General features: G+C 39.8%; 1 protein-coding gene across 1 annotated transcript in view; it reads left to right on the plus strand.

Moving 5' to 3' along the window:
- Positions 1-20,561, plus strand: part of FNDC3B (fibronectin type III domain containing 3B) — a 209,189-nt gene that overhangs the window by 90,847 nt on the left and 97,781 nt on the right. The window contains exons 4-5 of the mRNA XM_042798938.1: positions 11,457-11,533; positions 19,107-19,350. Coding sequence (XP_042654872.1) covers positions 11,457-11,533; positions 19,107-19,350 — 321 coding nt within the window. The remainder of the gene's footprint in view (positions 1-11,456; positions 11,534-19,106; positions 19,351-20,561) is intronic.

Consider the following 20,561-nt stretch of genomic DNA (forward strand, 5'->3'; position numbering starts at 1 on the left):
CGCTCTCCTGCGAGGCAGAGCTTTTCGATGCTGGGATGGACACACTGAAGACCTGAGAACCACTGAAAGGATAACTTTCTTTTTGCTCGTGTGTTTTTAATAACCTCTGCGTTACACCAAGATGTATGTTGTGCCCTGTACAACTCCTCAGCGATAAATACCTGAAGAGTGATGGCCAATTGAAATGCTGACTCCCTGGACAGTAGAGGTTTTTAATCTCAATCAAGCTGCATGGTGAATGTTCAGGATAGTAAATTAATCTCACAGCTGCTGTAACCAACAAGAGAGTCCCTTTAGTGCATTTGAAAAGTCAAAATATTTTCAGCGTGTTATGGGGAAACTGTCCTAGATCTGTGCTTTTTAAATTGGAAGTGTTATTTTAATAATTAGAAGAATTTAGTTACTTATGCAAAAATTTGTTTCCTATCAGCAGTTAATTTATATAGAAAGGGTGGAATCTAATTCTAACTGCTATGTCGTGCTATGTGATAGGATTGTTTATCTGGGGACACAGGAAAATAAGGATTTGTGGCTTATTTTTTGAAGGATGTAATGCTGTCGTTCGCCGAGAGGCGTGTTTTAAAACACAACTCAGCTAATGTGCTCCTTGCAGTGGCTCAGCTTAGAAATATGAGAAATTAAGTGAAAACGGGGGGAGGATGACAGGGCCCTTCAAACATAACCTGAGGAGTCACAGCCTTCCTCCTTACCTTTAGTGTTTATAAATGAAAGCAGACTGTGAAAAAGCAAGATACTGCCATCCCTGAGACAGCCACCGTGTAGTTCAGAGCTACAGAGTCTGCTGGGGAAGAAGAGGTGAGGAGGAACCAAAGTCAACATAAGCAGCTTTTTGTTCCTCACTGGATTCAGGTGGCTCTGCTGGGCTCTGCAGTGGGATCTGAGCACCTTCCTTTTGGTTTGGCAGGACTGCAAGATGTTCCAAGAACAGCAGCAAAGAAAATCAGGGGTCTGTAAATATGAGCTATGAGAAAAGCTTCAAAAATTGGGTTTATTTTGGTCTATGGAAGGGCAAGCTCAAAGGGAGACAGGGCAAAGTGAAAGGGGATGGGTGGAGGCTTTCATAAAAGGTTGTTGGAAAGAACATAATAGAAGGTTCCTCTGTCCACTATCGCCAATGGAGAACGAGTAAGCAAAAATTTTAAAGGAAAGAAATTCAAATTGGACACAATTCCACTGCAAAGACAGGTAGGCGATGGAAGAACACTAGCTGGGGATTTCGTGCAGCTTCGGTCACTGGAGGTGGTGAAGAAGCAGCCGCAGGAGAGGCTGAGGGGGAGCTGGCTTTCCCCGGGCAGGGGAGAGCTGTGCTCGGGCAGCTCCCTGTCTCAGGGAAATATTTAATTTGTCTGCCGCACTCACTGATCCAGAAGAACGACACTCTGGTTGAGGCATCTCTACTTAAAATGCAGCTTCTTATTTTTTAATTCTTAATGAGCTCCTTCAGGATTACCGAACCACTGCGAAGGAAGGAGATGGCTCTCCCTGTGGTGTGAGGCAGAGCTCAGTTGAGAAACCCCTGGGCTCACCAAGAGCATCTCTGAGCACTGCAGTGATCGTCACACTGAAAATGTCAGTTTGCTTTTTTTTTTTTTTTCTCCAAGTTATTTTGGTGTAAGTGCAATACTGTAATAAAACTCCACAGAGAGGGACAGAAAATATTGAATATATTGAAATTTTCTCTAAATACTTACTGTATATATAAATATATAGACATATTTATATAAAAATTACATATGTATGTATAAATAAATATATACATATATATTAAAAAAATGTGCTTCTACTCCAGGGAGATGGCAGTTTACCACAGCCTCACAAAATAGCCCAGCACGTTCCTGAGTACAAATGGTGTTTCTTCTCTTTCCCTCCCCACCCCCATGTTGTAAAGAGTGCTTGTTTGTGGCAGGTGGATATAAATTGCTATGTCTTTGATGAGCACACTGAAACAGAGAATTTTAGATGATTCACTGAAGTCCAGGATCCAAACATGTCATGAAAAAAACTTGTCAACCCCTGTGATGGTGACTGGTGGCACTGTGTCAGCGTGAAGCAGGTGGTAGGATTGAAGGTTTGCTTTAGTTTTCAGTGGCTGGATGATATTTCTCGCCGTGGGTGGACAGGTAGAGAATAGCCATCTCCTAATTGCTGCCTTGTTTGGGGCAGTCAGAAGAGAACGTGCTGTGTAACTTTATTGTTGGCTAGGTTTTGGGTCTATTGATGATTGTACAATCCTTTTGGTGTTGCCATGGGGATGCAATAATTATATTATGAATAATTGGAGCATTTTCTTTTGCTGCTGCAGAAAACTGCTGTATAATTATTGCTAACTTTAATGGAAGTTGTGCTCAAAGCTGATTGTTTAGCATTTGTATACACCTGTTGCAGAGAACAAAACTTTTGCAAGTGAACCAGTTGATAAATGTGCCAAAAAGTTAACACATACACACACACTCCCCCAAAGCATTCACATCACTAGAATGTGCTGAAGAGCTGTATCAAAATTGCAAAAGGAAAATAACATCTACAGGTGATCTTCCATCCTTATGATGTTCTTGTGGCTTGTTGTTTGTCTTTCTACAAATAAATAAACTCTGTTGATATCAGACATCATATTGTATGTAAATGATAATGCTGTTAATAATGTGCAAAAGTAAAAGAATTCTCATTTCATGACATCTCTTTCCCCTAAAACTGAGTTCTGGTTAAAAGTTAGTGCAGTGGTTATATAGTTCTGATGGGAAGCTCAGCTGGAGGATGCTAATCGTTCTGTTGCTGTTCAAAGCTTTAGCAGTGTAAAAACTTGATACATGAGATTTTTTTGATTCTAAAGTGAAGCCTGATGCTGAAAGAGATCTCCCATCATTTTCATGGGTCAGCAATAGTTATTTGATGAGTTCCTCCTATTTCTGAATTCAACCTTACTGTCTCGTTCCCTCTTTCAGAGCCTCCTGCAAAGGACAGACTACAATTTTCTGTGCAACATCTTCTCTGTCTCGCCTTTCTTGGTAGTGCTGCTCTCTCTGTCCAACCACAGGTTTTCTGGCATATTTGTATCCTAAAACCAAGGGTTATGCAAAGGGGAAAAAAAATTAGTAGATATGATGAAGACTTATTTTTTTCAAAACAGAGTGTTTTCTCACACGATACCCTACCATCCTTTAACAGTCTGAACATTTTTTCAGGCTCAAGTGTTGTCTTATGACCTAACCCTATTCTGGGTTTGTGACAATTACATTCCCACAAGTTTCCTGTGTGACCCTGCATCAGGCATTTCATTTCTTTGTCCCACAGTTTCACTTGTGAAGCGAGGAGAATAACAACCCCACTCCAGCCAGATGTTCTGGGGATGGATTCGTGAGTCCTTGTAGGGTAACGTGCTGCTGGGTCATAGAAATGCTTTTGTGCTCCTGCTTCAGATGTCGGGATGTTGTCTTGGGCTAATATTCATCACGAAATGAATGTCTCTCCAGTTTCACGTTATTGTGTTGTGGCTTGTGTGCTAATGGATTAACTTCAGATGTTTTCAACGTAGTTGGTTGTTCTCTTTGTTTCCAAAGTAGTCCTAATTTATTTAACAGTATTTGCCATTCAAGTCAACTGATTTTAGACAGATGTTTGTCTCTTATGTTTTAGTCTAGACATCTATGATTTACAATCTGTAGCCCATCTGGTGAATTGCCATGGGAGTATGCTTATTTTCAATGCTTGAAGTGTTGCAACATACTCCTTGCAAGTGTTTTTGCAGTAGCAACTGATGAGCCAACCATCAGAAAAGGTTTATTTTAGCAGAAGAGTCCAACTTGTTTGTTCAGATTAGGGCAGGAAAATACTCCATTTCTATTCAAAACAACAACAACAAAATGTTCCATTCCGAACTGTTGCCTGTAAATTGAAACTCTAGAATAACATATGGGCCTAGGTTTTTTTTTGTTGTTTTTCTTTTTGTTTTTTTTTTTTTTAAAAGAAACAAAACCCACCTGGGAATGTTAGAAGAACAGGAAGAGACCTGAAGAGTCCATCTTCTTCATCTCCATTCTGTGTGGCTGAACAAGTATACTTGTCTAACCTTTTCTAAAGATTCTGGTGAGCTTTACATTGTCAGAGCTTTTCACGTAAGCTTAATCCTCACTGCTGCAGGTCATGGTTACTGGTGCTCAGTCCCTGGCGTAGGATGGCCCTACGCTGCGGGACCGGGTCCTTGTCCCCAGGCGCTTCCTGCTCCCCTTCCAGCCCCGTGGCAGGAGGAGAAGCTGTAGAGGCACAAGTGAACGACGTGCCAGGCTATTAAATCAGCCTATTGACCTCGTCTGGACTCTCCTCTGCTTATTAAATTAGTGAAGTGTGATGAGCCCCAAAACCAAGGTGCAGGATGGCATGTGAGATCTTGCAGGTGAAGAGTGGGGCAATTCAGGATTCGTGTCTCAAAATGCAATACACTTGATGTTTGAAACATGAAACGTCGGATGTCTGAAAACATATTAATTCATAGTTCTGTGGGGGATAAAAATGAGCATTTAGCTTAGTTTACTCTTCAAATTCAGATGCAATGCTGCTGCTGTGTAACAGCTTGTAGTATTGTCATAGCTTTGGACAGGCCATGGTTTGTGCAACTGATATTTTAGTTCATTTCATGGTTTTTTGAGTTAGTGTATTATTTCTAGAACATGCCCCAAACCAGAATACAACATCTGGGAGACACACATTGCAAAATAGCATGCTGCTGAGTAGGGATCTCTTGGTTCTTACGTTAAAGCATAGTGTGCTGTTGTTTAACTCTAAATTGAATATACTTGAGCCTCCCGCTGTGTGTAGCAGGTCAAGTAGCAAACATAGGTAAAATTCAAGAGTCTGTAGTGTAAACAGCAAAGGTGCTGTCATGTAAATAAGACAGAAAATGCTCCAGGAGCTGTCTGCTTGATGCATTTGGCACAGATTTCTGAGTATTTTGATTTGATGTTTGGTTGAGTGAGTTTGTCTGCACATGTTGAAAGCATCGGTCAAACCCAGTCTCTAGACTGGATATTATTGTAGGGCCTTTGGCTGTAAGGTCCGAGTACCGAACATGTAAATCAAATGTAGGTGGTTTACAGTTTAATGTTAATAATGACAGTGCACTGAAACTCCAAGGGACCAATGTATTTTTTTATAATTTTAATTATTTTTACATTTTATTTTTAATTATATTTATGGCAAATTACCTGGATAATCTGGGGGAGTGGGTAACGGACTGTTACAATTTGCAACCTCTTCTAATGTAGTCACAGGGTTTAGAAAGGATATTGAAAAAACATAAAGCGGTCATTGAAGTTGCAAGGGAGTTGAAGCAGCGCATTTTACCGACATAAAAAGTGCTTCAGTCTCCACTTTAAAACACTGTGTTTGCATGTATAGATGGAGGTAACTGTGTTCAGTGTTTAAGGCTTGTAGATGCAGGAGTCTTCAAGCTGATACCTTTTTTTCTTTTTTTTTTTTTTTTTTTCTCCAATGTTTCAGTAGCATTTAAGTAGCCACTTGATGTGGGATCCAATATAATTTGAAATCCATGGAGCCATTTCTATTAAACTTGAGGGCTTCGGTAATGTTTTTGTACTACTCTTACAAGGCAAAGGAATTACTTCAAACTACGAAACTGTGATCTGAATAGCAAATAAACAGTTGAGGTGCCAGACAATGTGAATGGACATGTTGTAGGCATCCTTTTATTCACATGCCTACGTATAGATGATGTTGTCTTAAAAAAAATTGACAAATATTTGTGGATAAGCAGTATAAAGCTCCCAATGTGCTGCCTTCTTCAGGCATGAGCTGGTGCCATGGGGATGCCCAAGTGCTGGGTGCTTTCACTGGCCGTATGCCTCGATCAGCTGTATTGATAACATTATTTTTGCACCTTTCACGACCCTACCTGTGGCAGGTTGAATGCAGCATAGGTGGGATTTTTTTTCCAACATTTCAGACCTCTCCAAAGGTATTTTTTAAAGCTGTCAAGTACTTAATGTTGGAAAAGCTGGTCCTGCTTTTCTCTCTAATGTGGAATTGCTTTAATTTATGAATTTATACTCGTCCAAGGACAAAGTATTTGGATCTCGATCAGCAGCACATTTAAGACCCTGTGTCCCAGTAACTTAAGTAGACACCTGGAAGTTGACTCTTCCTCTGCCTTTCACCATAGGTGAGCAAAGTTAAGTTAGCATCTGAAATAGCTCTTGTCTAGGAGAAATTGCGCCTCAAAATTATACTGATATTAATATGTAAAAGCTCTTTACATCCTACTTCAAAGATTTTTATAAAGTGGTCTGACACGCTTGTGTTAGTTTGTGCTAACAAGCAGTTTTAGGCTGTGGCCAAAAGGCTTGGGAAAACGTTCGCCACACCTTTGCTGCAAAGGAAGGAAAATGAATGGAAGGTTCCAGGAAATTTTTTTGGGTTTGTTTTCCTTGTCATCACCTTGTTTGGTCCGTAAGCTGCTTTGAGAATAACCAAGTGGAGGGAGAAGACATGTGTCCCTGACGGCGACAGGGAGCCTGTTTGTGCTTATTTCATTGAGGAAATTGTTCCGGAACAGCTGCTTATCCATGTGAAAATGCAAACCTCTGGGTCCCAGCCAAGGTCAGCAAGTCCTGGGTCATTTGTGTTAGCGAAGCAGGCCCATCTGCCCTTTAATTATCTTTACTTTTCATTTGGTCACACCTCTTGCTCCATAGATTTACTTCCTGAGAAGCGCCTTATGTAGCGGAAGATGGGTTACCCGTTTTGTTGTGAATCAGATGGAGGCATAGTATTTTTTTCATGGATTGCTTCTAACTGCTAAACTTTATAAATTATAATGCATTTATGTGTTTGGTTTTAATTTTCTGCTTAGCTAGTGCAGTAGGTTCTTGTTATTAAATGTACAGGATTAATAAATTTAAAAGTAAAAGTGCCCAAATCACTGAATTTCATATTGTTTCTCTGCTAATGCAGGTGTTGTGGTGTGAAATGGTAAGTTGGTATGTGTTTGCTACGAACTGGGCTGAGAACTTCCTGAACTTCAGAGAGTTTTTTAGTAACTGGTCTCAGAATGGGAACTTTATAATGAAGCCTGGTAGGGTTTGCTCTTAGTAATAAGGTATGCAAAACGGTCAGTAAAAACACAGAATAAAACCTATGCCTGTGTGCTAGAGCTGGATGCTTTATAAGCACTAAGGAAAGGAAAATAGTGTAGTAAAATTACTTCTTTGCCCTGTAGTGCTATGTGGAAAGAAAGAAATAGGAAAGATGCATTGCTATAGCTGGAGGAACTGAAATGCCTGATATTGGCTTCTATAATTGAAGGAAAAAAACATAATTAAACTGAAGTGATCTTGAATGCATGCATAAAAGGTCACTATGGAACAAGAAAAAAGCATACTTGTTCCAAAATTGGTTTTATACAAGAATTTTGAACGTGTCATGGATTGCAACCAAGGCTATAATTAGCCTTGAAAACCTTGGGACAGAGGTTTCTCAAGTAGATTGTGACGTGATTCCTGAAGGAGTAAAAATGGCCAGAAGCACTGACAGTCCCTCCGTGACGGAAGCGTCCTCTTGGCAGGGAAGTGGGAGACAGAGATGGAAGGGAGACTTGCTTTGATCTGCAGCTTCATGCAATAAACCACCATACAAGAAAGAATACAGTAACTGTTGTAATTTTTGTTTGGCAACGTGGGCTTTTTAGAAAGTCAATAGATGTGCAAAACCTTTTCAATCATCTAAAATGGTTAAAATAATTAGCTTCCGTACTGTCAGAGGAGTGACAGAGCAGCACAAAAGAAGGGAGCATGTGGCTTGGAAGAGGAGGACAGGCTCTTACTGGGGTGTCAAGCTGTTAATTAGCTCTGCCACAACATGAGACTTAATTATTAACGTGTTCGAAATATGAAAACTTTGTGCTCTTGAAGCTAGGGCCACGTGTGGTCTGTCACCTGCCTGGCTGATGGACTTGGGTGCCTTCGCCCTGATGGCTCCTCCTCTTTTCTGCTTATTTCAGAGGAGAGGGAATCATTTCCTCGCACCTGCATTTTGCATGGAGCTAGCCCTGGCCTTGTGGGGCAGCCCTCCAGAAGCTGGTGGAGGTGCTCTGTATTTACGGTGTTGGAGCTCGGGGTGGAATTTGGCCTCTTGCTTTGTCAGCAGAGGTGGCCAAAGCTCCTCTGGCTCGGTTTCATTATGAGCTCAGGAGACAGCTTCGTTTTTTTAACAGGTTCGAAAAGTATTAAAGTGAGCTCATTTCAGTGTACAGCATTCATGTTAGAACAGACTGACTTTTTTCTCATTTAAATTAAATTTTGTATTGAACTATGAGTTCCAGTTAAAACTTGCAAAGTTCTAATTCCCTGGAAGACACATTACTTATATCCATCCCGTGGATACAAGCAACTGAGGAACTTCTCTAAATGCCTACCTTTTAATAGTTCAAAAAAAAAATTTGACATAATCAAAAATACTCAAAAAACCTCCACGAACACCAAAACCACCCAAAAGGTATGGTTTTGTTTTAGTGTTAATTGGGGAATGGTTTCACTGCAAGAATAGTCTTTAATAATTCTTGGGACTCACGGTGCTGTGGAGATGGGGATCTGTATTTTACTCACTACCGCTTGAAGTTGTTTTGATACCGTTGATGAGAGATGAAATAATGTATGCTAAAGTCATTTGGCTAGCCTTGAAATCAAAGCACTGGAAACAAAATCTAGCTGCAAATCACTAGGCTGTCATTCTTTTAAAACCTGTTATCCAAATGGCTTTAACAGTTTGTGGGTCATACGCAAGGTTAAGAATCATCTTGCACGTTTTGATGATAAAACACAATTTAAAAAAAAAAAAAAAATTGGAATGGAAGCGTTACAGTCAACAGTATTGGTGTGGGAGTTTGATTTCTTCCTGCAAGCAGATCACTACTCCATATGAGCAATTGGCACAAGGTTTAGAAGTACAGATAGGAGGCATGCTGAGTGTTTATTGTTTGTTGTATAGAGACTACCTGGTCTGTATGTAGAAACTCCAGACCAGTTCAATTTTTAAGTTTATTTCCAAGTCAGAGTACCTATTTTTGAGAAAGACTGACGAGGGCCAATATGACTGTAACTAGATAGTGTTTTGGTGAGGGGCTGAAACAGGTTAAACACTAAAGCTTTATTCTGTTAAACAGCGTTTATGTGTAACACTTAAATTATTGTCTACTTAAATGGTGAACTCAGGATTTTTGATTTTATAACGACTTTTCTTTCTTGCAGTTTTTCAGGTTTGAGAAATCACTGACAAGGGATCAGTCACATAACAATGTTAACTATTCAATTTACCTAATCTCAAGCCTGTTCCATCCTCAAGAACTGAACAATAATTAATGATCCAGTGTGGATTGAATCCCTCCCAAAAAGTGTCATTCTGTGTTTACCGGTTTTGGCAGTTACGTAGAGATATACTATCCAACTTACTGTGGAGTGAAACTTGGCAGTGTAGATAGACCATAGTATATTCAGTGAGAAATAAAAAACCATATTTCTCAAAAGAAATTTGCAGAGGTTTTGTTGGTTTGTTTTTTTTTTTTTGATAGGGAAAACACATTTATTCAAATAATATTTCTATGAAGTTCCTTCTGCACCAATTGTCACTTCATATTTCTGATGAGTTTAAATAGAGCCATTTAGATGGCAACTCCCCCCCCCCAATTGCTTACTGCTTATGCTGATTTTTTTTTTTTTTCCATTGACACTAAAATTGTTGACATCTGGGGAGACAAATAGTGGTGAAAGGGCTATAGAATAAAGTGGGGGAGGGAACCCATATGGGCTGAATAAGGAGAGATCATAACAACCTTTTTTTTCCACTTGGGGCTGTAGTATAGGTGAAGTTCCCTACTTAGTTAAGTATAGGGAAATTATAAAGAGCATCAGACCCACACACCTAAAATTACTTCTTTTAATTTAAACTTTAGAGTTTCCACGAGCCTAATAGACTTGATGACGAATTACCTTCTTTCAAATCTAGATGTGACTACTAAAAACCGTATGTGCTGATTAGACTATAAATAACTGGATAGGGAAAACAAACCAAGATTATAGGAGATATAAATAACTCAGATGGATTCCTGTGTTTATCTTTGATTTTGAGAGGTTGGGAAGTCCTACTTATTGTATGATAAGCAGTCTAAGGAGTATAAAAAAGGAGATGGATAGGGAATGACTTCTTGCTAATTTAATGTGGACTCATTTTGATGATACCAGACAAGAGGCTGTGGCTCACCTTGTTGTTGAGGGTTTCATTAATTTGTCTAAACTTTAGAAGCAGTCACTCCTGAAGGCCATTACATCCCATCTGTGCCTGAAATCCTTCATATGTTTATTATTTAGCTGCCTTACCTAGAATGTGATACGGTTTGGAGATGTTAGATGGCTTCTCCATCAGAGAAGGTTATGAAGTTATCTTTTGTATTGTTAAAGCTAAAATTCAATCTGCAGTAACAAGGAGCAGAGTTCCCTCTGACCTCTTCTCAAGAGTTTGACCATGATTATTTTCTTAGCCCGTGGAAAATCAGCTAACAAGTTAATGTAAACATTTTAATATGCAATAAGGAAGTAATGAAATAATTTTTTCTTTTTCAAAGTAGTAAACTCTCATTGCAAACATCTGTCTGATGTTGGGGGGGCGGTTTCATCTTATTGACTGCTCTGTGTGATGTTACTGATTTTAATGTTTGAATCTTTGAGTAATTGAGCGAACTATTTCCATTTTATCTAGACACTTTATTTTAGCAGTGAAGCTGTGTTTGCAGAAGTCTAATGGTTATGGCACTTGCTTTGTTATACATGTACTCAGTGCCTCAAAATGGAACTTTCATGTTCAGGGCTGGATTTTGGAGTGGAAACCATAAGCTTCTTGCTTGTATAACTACATTCCAAGGTTAGTCTGAATAGCTGAGATAATGAATTTGGTCTTTGTGCATTCTTAAATAGATAGATAGTTTTTCACATATGTGAATTTTTTTGCTACAATTGGACGCTTTCCTTGGGAGCTGCCTAATTCCAGGCTGCACAGTTTCTGCTTTGTTCTCTGCCCTTATGCCTTCGACAAGAATAACTTAACCAGATTTCAATATAGGAATTGTGGGCTGCTAAAGGACATATTGTGTTACTGCTTAATGCTGTATAAGTTGATCAGTGGGTAATATAAAGTCTATGTTTTAGCTGTTTTATGATGAAAATATTATTTCAACGGAATATATGGTAAAGTCATTGAACAATGATCTTATTCTCAGAATGATGGCACCAGGCATTTTCCATATACCAGATATGAGTGGAGCTGCTCATTTTGTTATTGCAGGCTTCAAAAATAAAGCTATTTTTGGCCTTTTCCGAGCAACTGTGCAGTTTTTTTTAACTGAAAAAACTAATATCTTATTTCTCTCTTTCTTTTAGGGCCAGCAGAGGTTCCCATGATGTCACCCAATGGATCCATTCCCCCTATCCATGTGCCTCCCGGTTATATCTCACAGGTATGCTTCCTGAAGAATTAAAATGTATATAAAAACAATAACATTGATCCATATAGAGAAGTCTACTTGATTGAAATTTAATTTAGAAATATTAATGAAAACGGTAATACACATTTTCACACTTCTCATCTTTACTGACAGTGCACACACACGTTTGCACAAGTGAGTGTGCATGTGCACCTTCACACACTAGTATGTATACCAGGGGTATTTTAACACTAGCAAAAGCTAGGCACATGGATTGAGCCTGTATGTGCAACTTCCCTTTCTCTGTGAGAGAGAGAGAGGTCCACTTTGTTAGGTGATGCCCTAATTTGTAGGGTGACAGTCAGAAGGTGTAGAAGACTGGTAGAAGTGAAAAAAGGAGCTGCTGTAGCTATAAAAGATGCTGCTGATCCTCAGTATCTTCCCAGCAGAAATCCTGCAGCATATCAGGAACTGGGGGCATTGTTTTCAAGAATAAAGGTGATTTAGTTACCTATTTATGGAAAAAAATGAAAAAGCTTTTCAGCTTCCTGAAGTAAGGAAGAAAAAAATAAAAAAAAAAAAGAAAGGTTGATGTAAGGCAGAATAGCTGTGAACAATACAATAAATCCAATAATTTCACCACTTTCATTGCGACCTGGGCTGGACTGAAAGCTTCATTAAAAGTATACAAAGTATTTCAGATATCCTTGATGAACAGCATAAGAACTTTTGATACATATATCTTGGCGTCTTGTTAAGCAGAAAATTGATGATGTCCTGGAATTCATTCCCCTCCCCAGGAAACATGTGAGATTGTGTAATTCTGAAAAATTGTGGATGGCGTCATACTTAAATCCCACAAAATACTGCAATCACTCTGTGGTATTTTAACTTCTGAACAGAGTGAAAACATGCCTCAAGTCCGGGCGACGTTAGCCAGCCTAGGAGAGAGGGCACGCAGGACGGCAGGGTGGTCCAGCTTCCTCCTGCTCCTCAGGCATCCCAAGGTGGGTGGTTGGGGTCCGCTGAGAGAGGGAACATTTGCAGTGCTGTTTAACACTCCTCATGCACTCACCTCATTTAATAAACTGGCCCATATCATGCAGAGGAATTTTTTAATGACTTATGTTTCCTTTGAAAAAAGCCTAACACCTTTTTATTAATAAAATGTTTATACCTCTCAGCCCCTGTACTGAGATAAATGGTTAGGTGTAGTTGAAATGATTTCCAAACAAGCGTGGTGAAAATCTTCTAGTTGTATCTCTGTCTGAACTCAGTTCCTCTTCAGTGCTTTTTGTGGGGCACCATAGTAATTCCACTAAAGAAGCCTCTAAATAGTACCTTAACCAAAAAAAAAAAAAAAACCAAAACAAAACAAAAAAACAACCAACCCAAACCCCTTTTCTAAAGAGATTTTTCAAAGGAGCTGGAAATATGTTTTAAAGTTCTAGGGGAAAGCTATTCAATGCTTTTCGGCAACAGAATGTGCGTTCTTCTGTGTGGCGAGAGAGCCTCTTGCCTTTCAGACTGCTTCATGTTAAGTAGTACTTGAAAGTGTGTAGTAATCAAATTAGTTCTTATTGTAATGAATTTCTCTTATTTGCTCTTGCTTTTCTCTATTGTCTCATAGTTAAAAGCTCTATTTTATGTTAAACAAAAAGAACACAAATTTAGAGTGGCAAGGGAAAGGCTGTAAAGCAAATTAATTCACTTTAAGATATGAATCAAAATATATTTGATTTTTGGTTTGATTTGTTCCCAAAGTGTACATCTAAGTCAGGCAGAAAGCAGATACCCCGGCAGCGAAGTAACAGTGCCTATTAAAAAAAGGCATGAAATCTTTTTTCCATTTTGTTACATCAGGCCTCTTGGAGCTGTGAGTATTAGCCTTAAATATTACATTAGTTATCTAGTGATTTCAACCCTGGATTAAAATGATGCTTCATTACTTCTTTTGAAATGATCAGCAAAAAATTGTCAGGAGGTTGTGTGCCCTGCAAGATCAGCTCCACTGGAAGCAGTGGAAAAATAGTTAAACTCTATTTCTAGACTTCAAGGACCGTAACAGTAGTCATGACTAGAAGCCAGTTTTGTTGATGTTAAGGAGATGTTCCCAATGATGAGGCTTAGCCAGGGTGGGGAAAAAAATCCAGGAAAGTAATAGAAGACAAACATACAGCACCAGTTCAGGGTCTTTCATGCTGTGGTTTTGCTTTCAAAGACTGGTTCAATACAGCCAGTTATTCTGCATTTCCTTTTCAGCAAACCTCTGTGCACCTCTGGCAGATATGAACTATCAGATCAGAGTTCATGTCTCTGCAATTCTTAGTTGGCTAAGGGTTACTTAAATATAAAAGAGAGAAAAAATTCCTTGCCATGCTCTTGGTGGACAGTATTGCTACTGTAGAAGTTAGTTGTGGAAGGTGACGTGGTAGAGAAATCTATATTAAATGCATGCAGTGACAAAAATTTTGGCTTGAACTGTTGAATACTGAAGGAGCAGCTCCTATGACTTCTGGCGAGCAGGGCACGAGCTGTTAATGCCTGTTCCAGCTCCGAGCTGCTTCCCTGCTATCAGGGTCTGTGGCCTGATGCCTTCTCCTGGCTCCTAGAGCGCTCTAGCTCCCTGGTGCCAGCATAATCTGAAGGTTAAAGATCATCATTTGGATGCTAAGATATTAAATTTGGGGACATCTTCATGGGTGGTTGTTTCTGCTTTTTACAGTGTATGTTTGGGAGGAGGGAAGGAGGATTTGGAGTGTTCTAGTGAGGAGAACTAGAAAAATGGGAATACCAAAAAGCAAGATCATGAACTTGTTTGCTTAGGGCTATTGGCTGAGGACTATTCTCTCTGAAATAAAACTGGAGCAATTCCACTGGAGTTTGAGGGATTACTCATGTGTAGTTGGACATGAAAATTTGGCATGAAACTTGGCTTTTGATTTTATTTACAGAGTTGTTAATATGCGGTCTCTGCCACAGATATTTTAAGGCTAAAGGACTAATTTACTGGTTGGAGCATGAAGTATGCATAGCGCTGATAAGACTTCTTTTGTCAGGAGGTAACGTTGGGGTCATATAGTCTGACCCATGCAACTCAAGCCATGGTCCTGCATCTCGGTATTCCTGCATCAAGCACACAGCAGTTGACAGAACTAAAGTATAACCTCTAGAAAGAGGAAAGTCTTTGAATGACATTTAAAGTGTCAGAAAATCCATCACATCCTCAGGAATCAGGATTTTGGTCTTGGGTACATCCTCTGCCTTGAGAGGTGTTCTCCAAAACCATGTTTGGCTAGCATAAGCTTTTAGCCACGAATTCTTTGGTTTTGTATGGCTTACTGCTCACAGGGCATCTCTGTGTTTTGTAGACTGCGATCAATCGAGTCATCCTTGAGCAGGATGATCCTCTGTAACACTCTGAACACAAGGACGGTTGTGCAGATCTCATACTCATGTGGAGCAAGCCATAAAGTGATTATCCTTTCAAGTTCATGAGCATTGGTCCTGAAGAACTGAACTGTTCTAGATATAAAATACCTCAACATTCCTGCCAGCCACAGATGTTCATCTGTCTATTTTCCAGGCTCAGGGTACAGATGTGTGTACATGATGGATGGCAAATATAGTGAAGCAAACTTGTCAAGGCTGGCACGAGTTTAGATTGGCATCCTTAAGAAATTAAGTGAACAAATAAAATGTTGACATCCAAGTTCCTTGTGGATGAGCTCATTCTGTACTGTTCTTTGGTACAGATTGATTTATGAATGAAGTTTCAAATTAGTTTATGAAATTCCCAAAGTATTGGTTGTGGTCCACCCAGTGGCCATGCTCCAGATGTCCTTGATGAATCTAGTACACTAAGGGAAATAAGACTTTTTTTTTTTTTTTTTGAAAGCAAGTGGAAATTAATTGCATATTACCATATTATACCCGTTCAATGAACATGTGTGTTAAAGAATGAGAATGATTGTATTCCTTTAACTGGAACTCACAAAACACAGGTACAGTTTGCCTGTGCCAAATTAACTTGCCTGTCTCTCTTCTGAAGGTGTAATATTAAATTTCAGTGAAGAAAAATGAGAGAATATGGAGTGGTGTTGTACATTGAATATGTGACTTATCTCCAGTTAACTGAGTTTTCATTGCTACAGTGATGTCTTTGATGTAAAACAGAGATTACTTAGAATGGTATTCTCAAAATGTGGCAACCCATGGGGGAGGAGGCAATTTTATTGTGCATGAGTAATGTTCATCCAGATTGTCCTGAAAGATCATCTACCTCACTCAGCAATTAAGCTCCCTAAAATACGGAAAAAACCCACCCAGAAATATGCTATAATAATATTGTTATTAAGGCGACATGCCAATTATACCATCAAGATTAAAAAATAACAACAAAAGTCAATTTACATAGTAACTATTCGAAAAACACAAAATAACGAAAGTTTAGCTCGAGGTGCCAAATGACCAGGAATACTTGTTTTCTTTAACTATAAACCGCTAAAATTAGCGATAGCAATTACTTTTAATATTCCAGTGTCATCTAGAGACCTCAACAGGGATTAAGGTTTCATTGCTTCTTGGCACTGAGGTAGAGACAGTTTAGCAGACAGTATTTCCTGGTGAATTTATGATCTTCATGACAAATGGTTTTAAGCAGATACAAGGAATGGGAGATTTCTTCTTTAAATAGCAAAGTTTAACATCTCTGCTAAGTTATGTTATGTTACTTACATTTACAGATTAAAACTCATTTGCTCTGTCTGTGATGAATTGAAGGAGTGTCATCTCCCAGAATGGCACTACTACAGTCTACCCACTCCAAGAGATATCTACAGTCTTAACCTGTGCTGGTTTTATAGCCATCTAATGCATATCATACATAATACATTGGTTTACCAATTTTATGATCTGTTAAGGACAGAATAGCGTAATTAAAGATTGTATGTGGAGCTTCAAAAATTTTAAATATATATATATTTATTAAAAACACTTGGTTTAGGGAGAACATGCCCTGTAGGATATGGAAATAAAACATTTTTTTTTTTGCAAGGTCCCCTATCTTTCTGCGTTCATTTGGAACACAGGCACATGTAGTAACAAGAATGCTGTCAGCATTCGTGGCCTGGGAGGAAACAAAAGAGACTAGTCTCTTAGCTTTTTGACAAAAGTCATTTGGAAGGCTGGGTCATCCTTTGAGTTGGACTAGATGATCACTGTATGTTCCTTCCAACTGAAATTCTATTCTATTCTATCCTATCCCCTCATCTCTGGCTTTTCTCTCACTACTGATGATATTTTATAGTTTCATCTAGCAGGATAATTTCATCAAAAAGGTCTTTGACAGGACTCTGAGCTTTCCTTTCTGCTCTCTAGCAGATAGTCCAGGAAGAAGAATCCTAATAATTTTAAATATGGTTTATATTATGTGCTGCTACAGAGTACAAGCTTTCTGTCTAAATCTGTTCCTTAACATATTCATCTTTCACTAGAGCACAAAATACTCATGCAGTCTGGTCTAGATACATGGATAAGAGCTTGTACCCGCCTGGAAGACTGAAGTAGTCTCTGGGGCTTCGACTAGTTAAAGCCATGATGAAAACTTTTCACATCAGGATGTAGGAACTCACTATCTTAGTTAAATTGGAGCATGATCAAAGTCTGAGAGCTAAGTCCAGCATTTCTATGCACAGTCTTAAATAAGTAGTTTAGTTTTTCAAATATGTGCTAAATAGAAAAGGATTTTCTTCTTCTCCAGGTTTCAGAGTGCAGGTTTGAGACCTGGTGCCAGGATAACAGATGCTGTGGAGGTTGAGTAGAATCAGTAGCAGAGATGGGAGGCCTGAAAATGCAGCAGTTACAATGATGTGATAGTGTAAATCTAAGAGGTTCGTCTGTCTTCTGAGGACTCTGTCAAGGCTTCAAAATTGAAAGCTAGCAGACAACAAGTTGTTAGTTTAAGTTGTAAATTTAGAGGTTAGGATCATGTTAGGCTAAACAATTCCTATTCTGGTTACACAGCATAGCAACCAATGCATTTCTTTAATGTAAAGTATCAATTACAAACGAATGAATTAACTTTCTGTAGGAAAATTTTATTCTGTAGGAGGCCAGCCAGTGCACAGAAATTGTGCGTGTCCCGTGGTTGCAGCCCATAGCTAACAGGAGCAAATTCATATAACCTTAGGACACACATGGCCTGAGGAAGGAAGTGGGTCAGGTAATACTAGTTAAATTTTGCCATGTCATAACTTGCTCAGCTGCTGCCTGAGGCACAGACTCGTGTTTGCTGGGGCACTACGGCTCACGGCTGTGGCATCGCCTCTCTGGCAGGGCTTGTCCCTCTGCAGCACAGTCAGCAGAAACCACCACGTGCCCGTGCCGTCGCTTCACCTCAGGGTATATCAGCATAAACCACTTTTTCTTTGTGGTCTAGGCTAAGGTGCTGTGATGTGACGAGGGTCGCTGGAGCGTGGCAGAGTCTCTTCTGCGGATGCTGCTATGGGGGGTTGATAACTCCAGCTGGTGTTGGTGGCAATCAGCTGAGAGCGGCCACATCTTATGACAGGTGTCCTTAATGCACATTTGCTTATCTCACATAACACGTTCATCACATGTATTATTCCATCTGTGTGTCATCAGTCAGTTTAGAAAAACTTACGTTTTTAACAGCTTGTTTGTTGTATGAAACTAAATTATGCTTCCTTGGTGCTTTTCTACGTTACGCATGTCACTTACAGAACCAAAGGGACAGAAGTTGTTCTTACGTGGTTGTATTTTTGCGTTCTAGAAATGGCAGAGGGTTTTTGAATAAGCTTCAAGAAAAGTTTGGCTCCTAAGTCTGGACTGAAATTTGGCTGGTTGACTGTTGTCCAGAAATATAGGTCTGGAAAAATTATAAGCTGAAAAACTTTTTTCAGCCTAAGTACATTTCCACTATCCTACATCTGGTTTTACATGCTTTGGCTGTGGCATTTGGGGCCAAGGTATGCATATTCCAGAGCTGACTTGCACAGATGTATAGACCAGCTCTGTAGCAGAAAAAAACCTTCTGCCCTATGATTTGTCTTGAACAGATACCTGTTGTGAACAGAGCAATTCTTTTGAAAACGTGTCTCAACACAGGTTCCTGCAGAGTATATGTCTCTGTGCACACATGCAACTTCTCCACAGTAGCAGTGCCAGCTAATTTCCAAACTTTACAAACTCTGTATTCACTCAGAGTGTTCTCAAAATCAGCAGTAGAAATTTTATGCATAGAATGTAAGGTTGGTCCCAATGAGTACTCTTATTTTGGTGCTTTGTGTTCCTTTTCAATTATCTTACTCCTTAAATACAGGTTATTTATTTTGTCTCTTACCCACATGGTTATCACTAGCAGCAGCAAGTCTCCCAGTGATTAGTGTGTCTGAGTTGTCTCCAAGAAAAGCCACGTCACCACTGTGATTACTTCTGCTGCTATTCATTTTAGAAATGTGTTTATGAATAAACCTAAGGACCAACCATTTTCTAATGGGAGAACAAACTGTAAACAGTGCTGTTTTAAAAATATGTTCAGCTCAGATGCTGCATAACGTGCTCATTTCCCTGCCTTCCCTTCCAGGTGATAGAAGACAACACCGGCGTTCGGAGGGTGGTGGTTACCCCTCAGTCTCCGGAGTGTTACCCTCCTAGCTACCCTTCGGCCATCTCTCCAACCCATCACTTACCTCCATACCTGACGCACCATCCCCATTTTATTCACAACTCTCACACAGCTTTTTATCCTCCCGTCACTGGACCTGGGGACATGCCACCACAGTTTTTCCCACAGCACCATCTTCCCCCAACAATATATGGAGAACAAGGTGAGCTGGAAGGAAGGTACTGACATTTCACACCTGTGTTCAGCGAGTTTTAAAGGCGAGTGAAACCAAGAGTGGAAATGATTTGGAGAGCTTGTAGAGTGGCTTTGTCTACACAGATGGAGCCTCTTTCTTTAGCATCCAGAGCAGGGGTGTAGCCATCCAGAGTGCAGCAACACAGGGCAATCCTATGCTGCAACAGTAGGTTGCAGAAACAAAACCAATTTTAACTTAATTTGTAAATACAGTGGGGAGAAAAATGTCTCATCCCATGCTTCAAACTAGGGACATGAGTCATCCCAGTTGCTCTTGCTGCGTCACGATGCAGCGCTGTACAGGAAACCAAGAGACAGAGTGTATTAGTCCTGGCTTGGGAATGAGGATGGATATGGAGGGCTGGCTTCGAGCATGGCTTGCCGCAGTAGTTTCCACTGGGAAAAGCTGAATGCTGCTTCCTGTTGGCTCTAATGTGCTTTCTGCCCCCCAGCCGTGGTTTTCTAAGAAATAACAGGCGTTTTCTGTTTGTTATTCTAGTGGAGACTGTGCAGTAAGTCACTGAAAGGCATTGTCCGGTACTAAAGGGTAGCATGGCAACCCTAATCAGGCCATGAGTAAATAATTGCAAGAAAAAGAGTGAAAGGGGCATATTTCTGTCTGAACTATGCACTATTTTGTCTGTGCCACCCTGGAGATAAGTCTTTGTGTAATCTGGAAGAAGGCGTTAACCAAAAAACTAATCAGCAAAGCTACTTGAGATGTTTAACATGGAAATCACTTCACGATTCATGGTTTTACATGTCTGCTGAACTACCTGGAGTTAAGATGCTTTCTAAAGAATATGTTTAAGCCATATCACCAGAAGTGAGGTTCTGCTGGAGTGGGAAGGAAGGGGCAGAGGGAGGGGGTGGTGTCTAGTGATGCTACCGCTTGAGGTTTGTGTTGACCAACAGACCTCATTTTCTAGTGGGGAGTGGACTCTTACAGCTGACATTTAACTTCATTATACTGGAGGGGGAAAGAAGTGGGAAGCTCAAGAAACCAGTAGGATTCTGTAGCCAACCAGATACGTAAGGGATGGACTTTTCCCTTCGAAAGGGAACAGGATGGTTTATCAGATTGCTTGACAAAGTCTTCTGTGCAAACATGGTAGTGTGCAAAGTGAACACAGGGCTGCTAGTTAAGTAGCTCTTAAATATTTCTGTGGCCTGGAGATA

Source organism: Tyto alba, unplaced genomic scaffold, assembly GCF_018691265.1.
Source record: "Tyto alba isolate M040663 unplaced genomic scaffold, T.alba_DEE_v4.0 Super-Scaffold_10, whole genome shotgun sequence".
NCBI classification, from domain to species: Eukaryota; Metazoa; Chordata; class Aves; order Strigiformes; family Tytonidae; genus Tyto; species Tyto alba.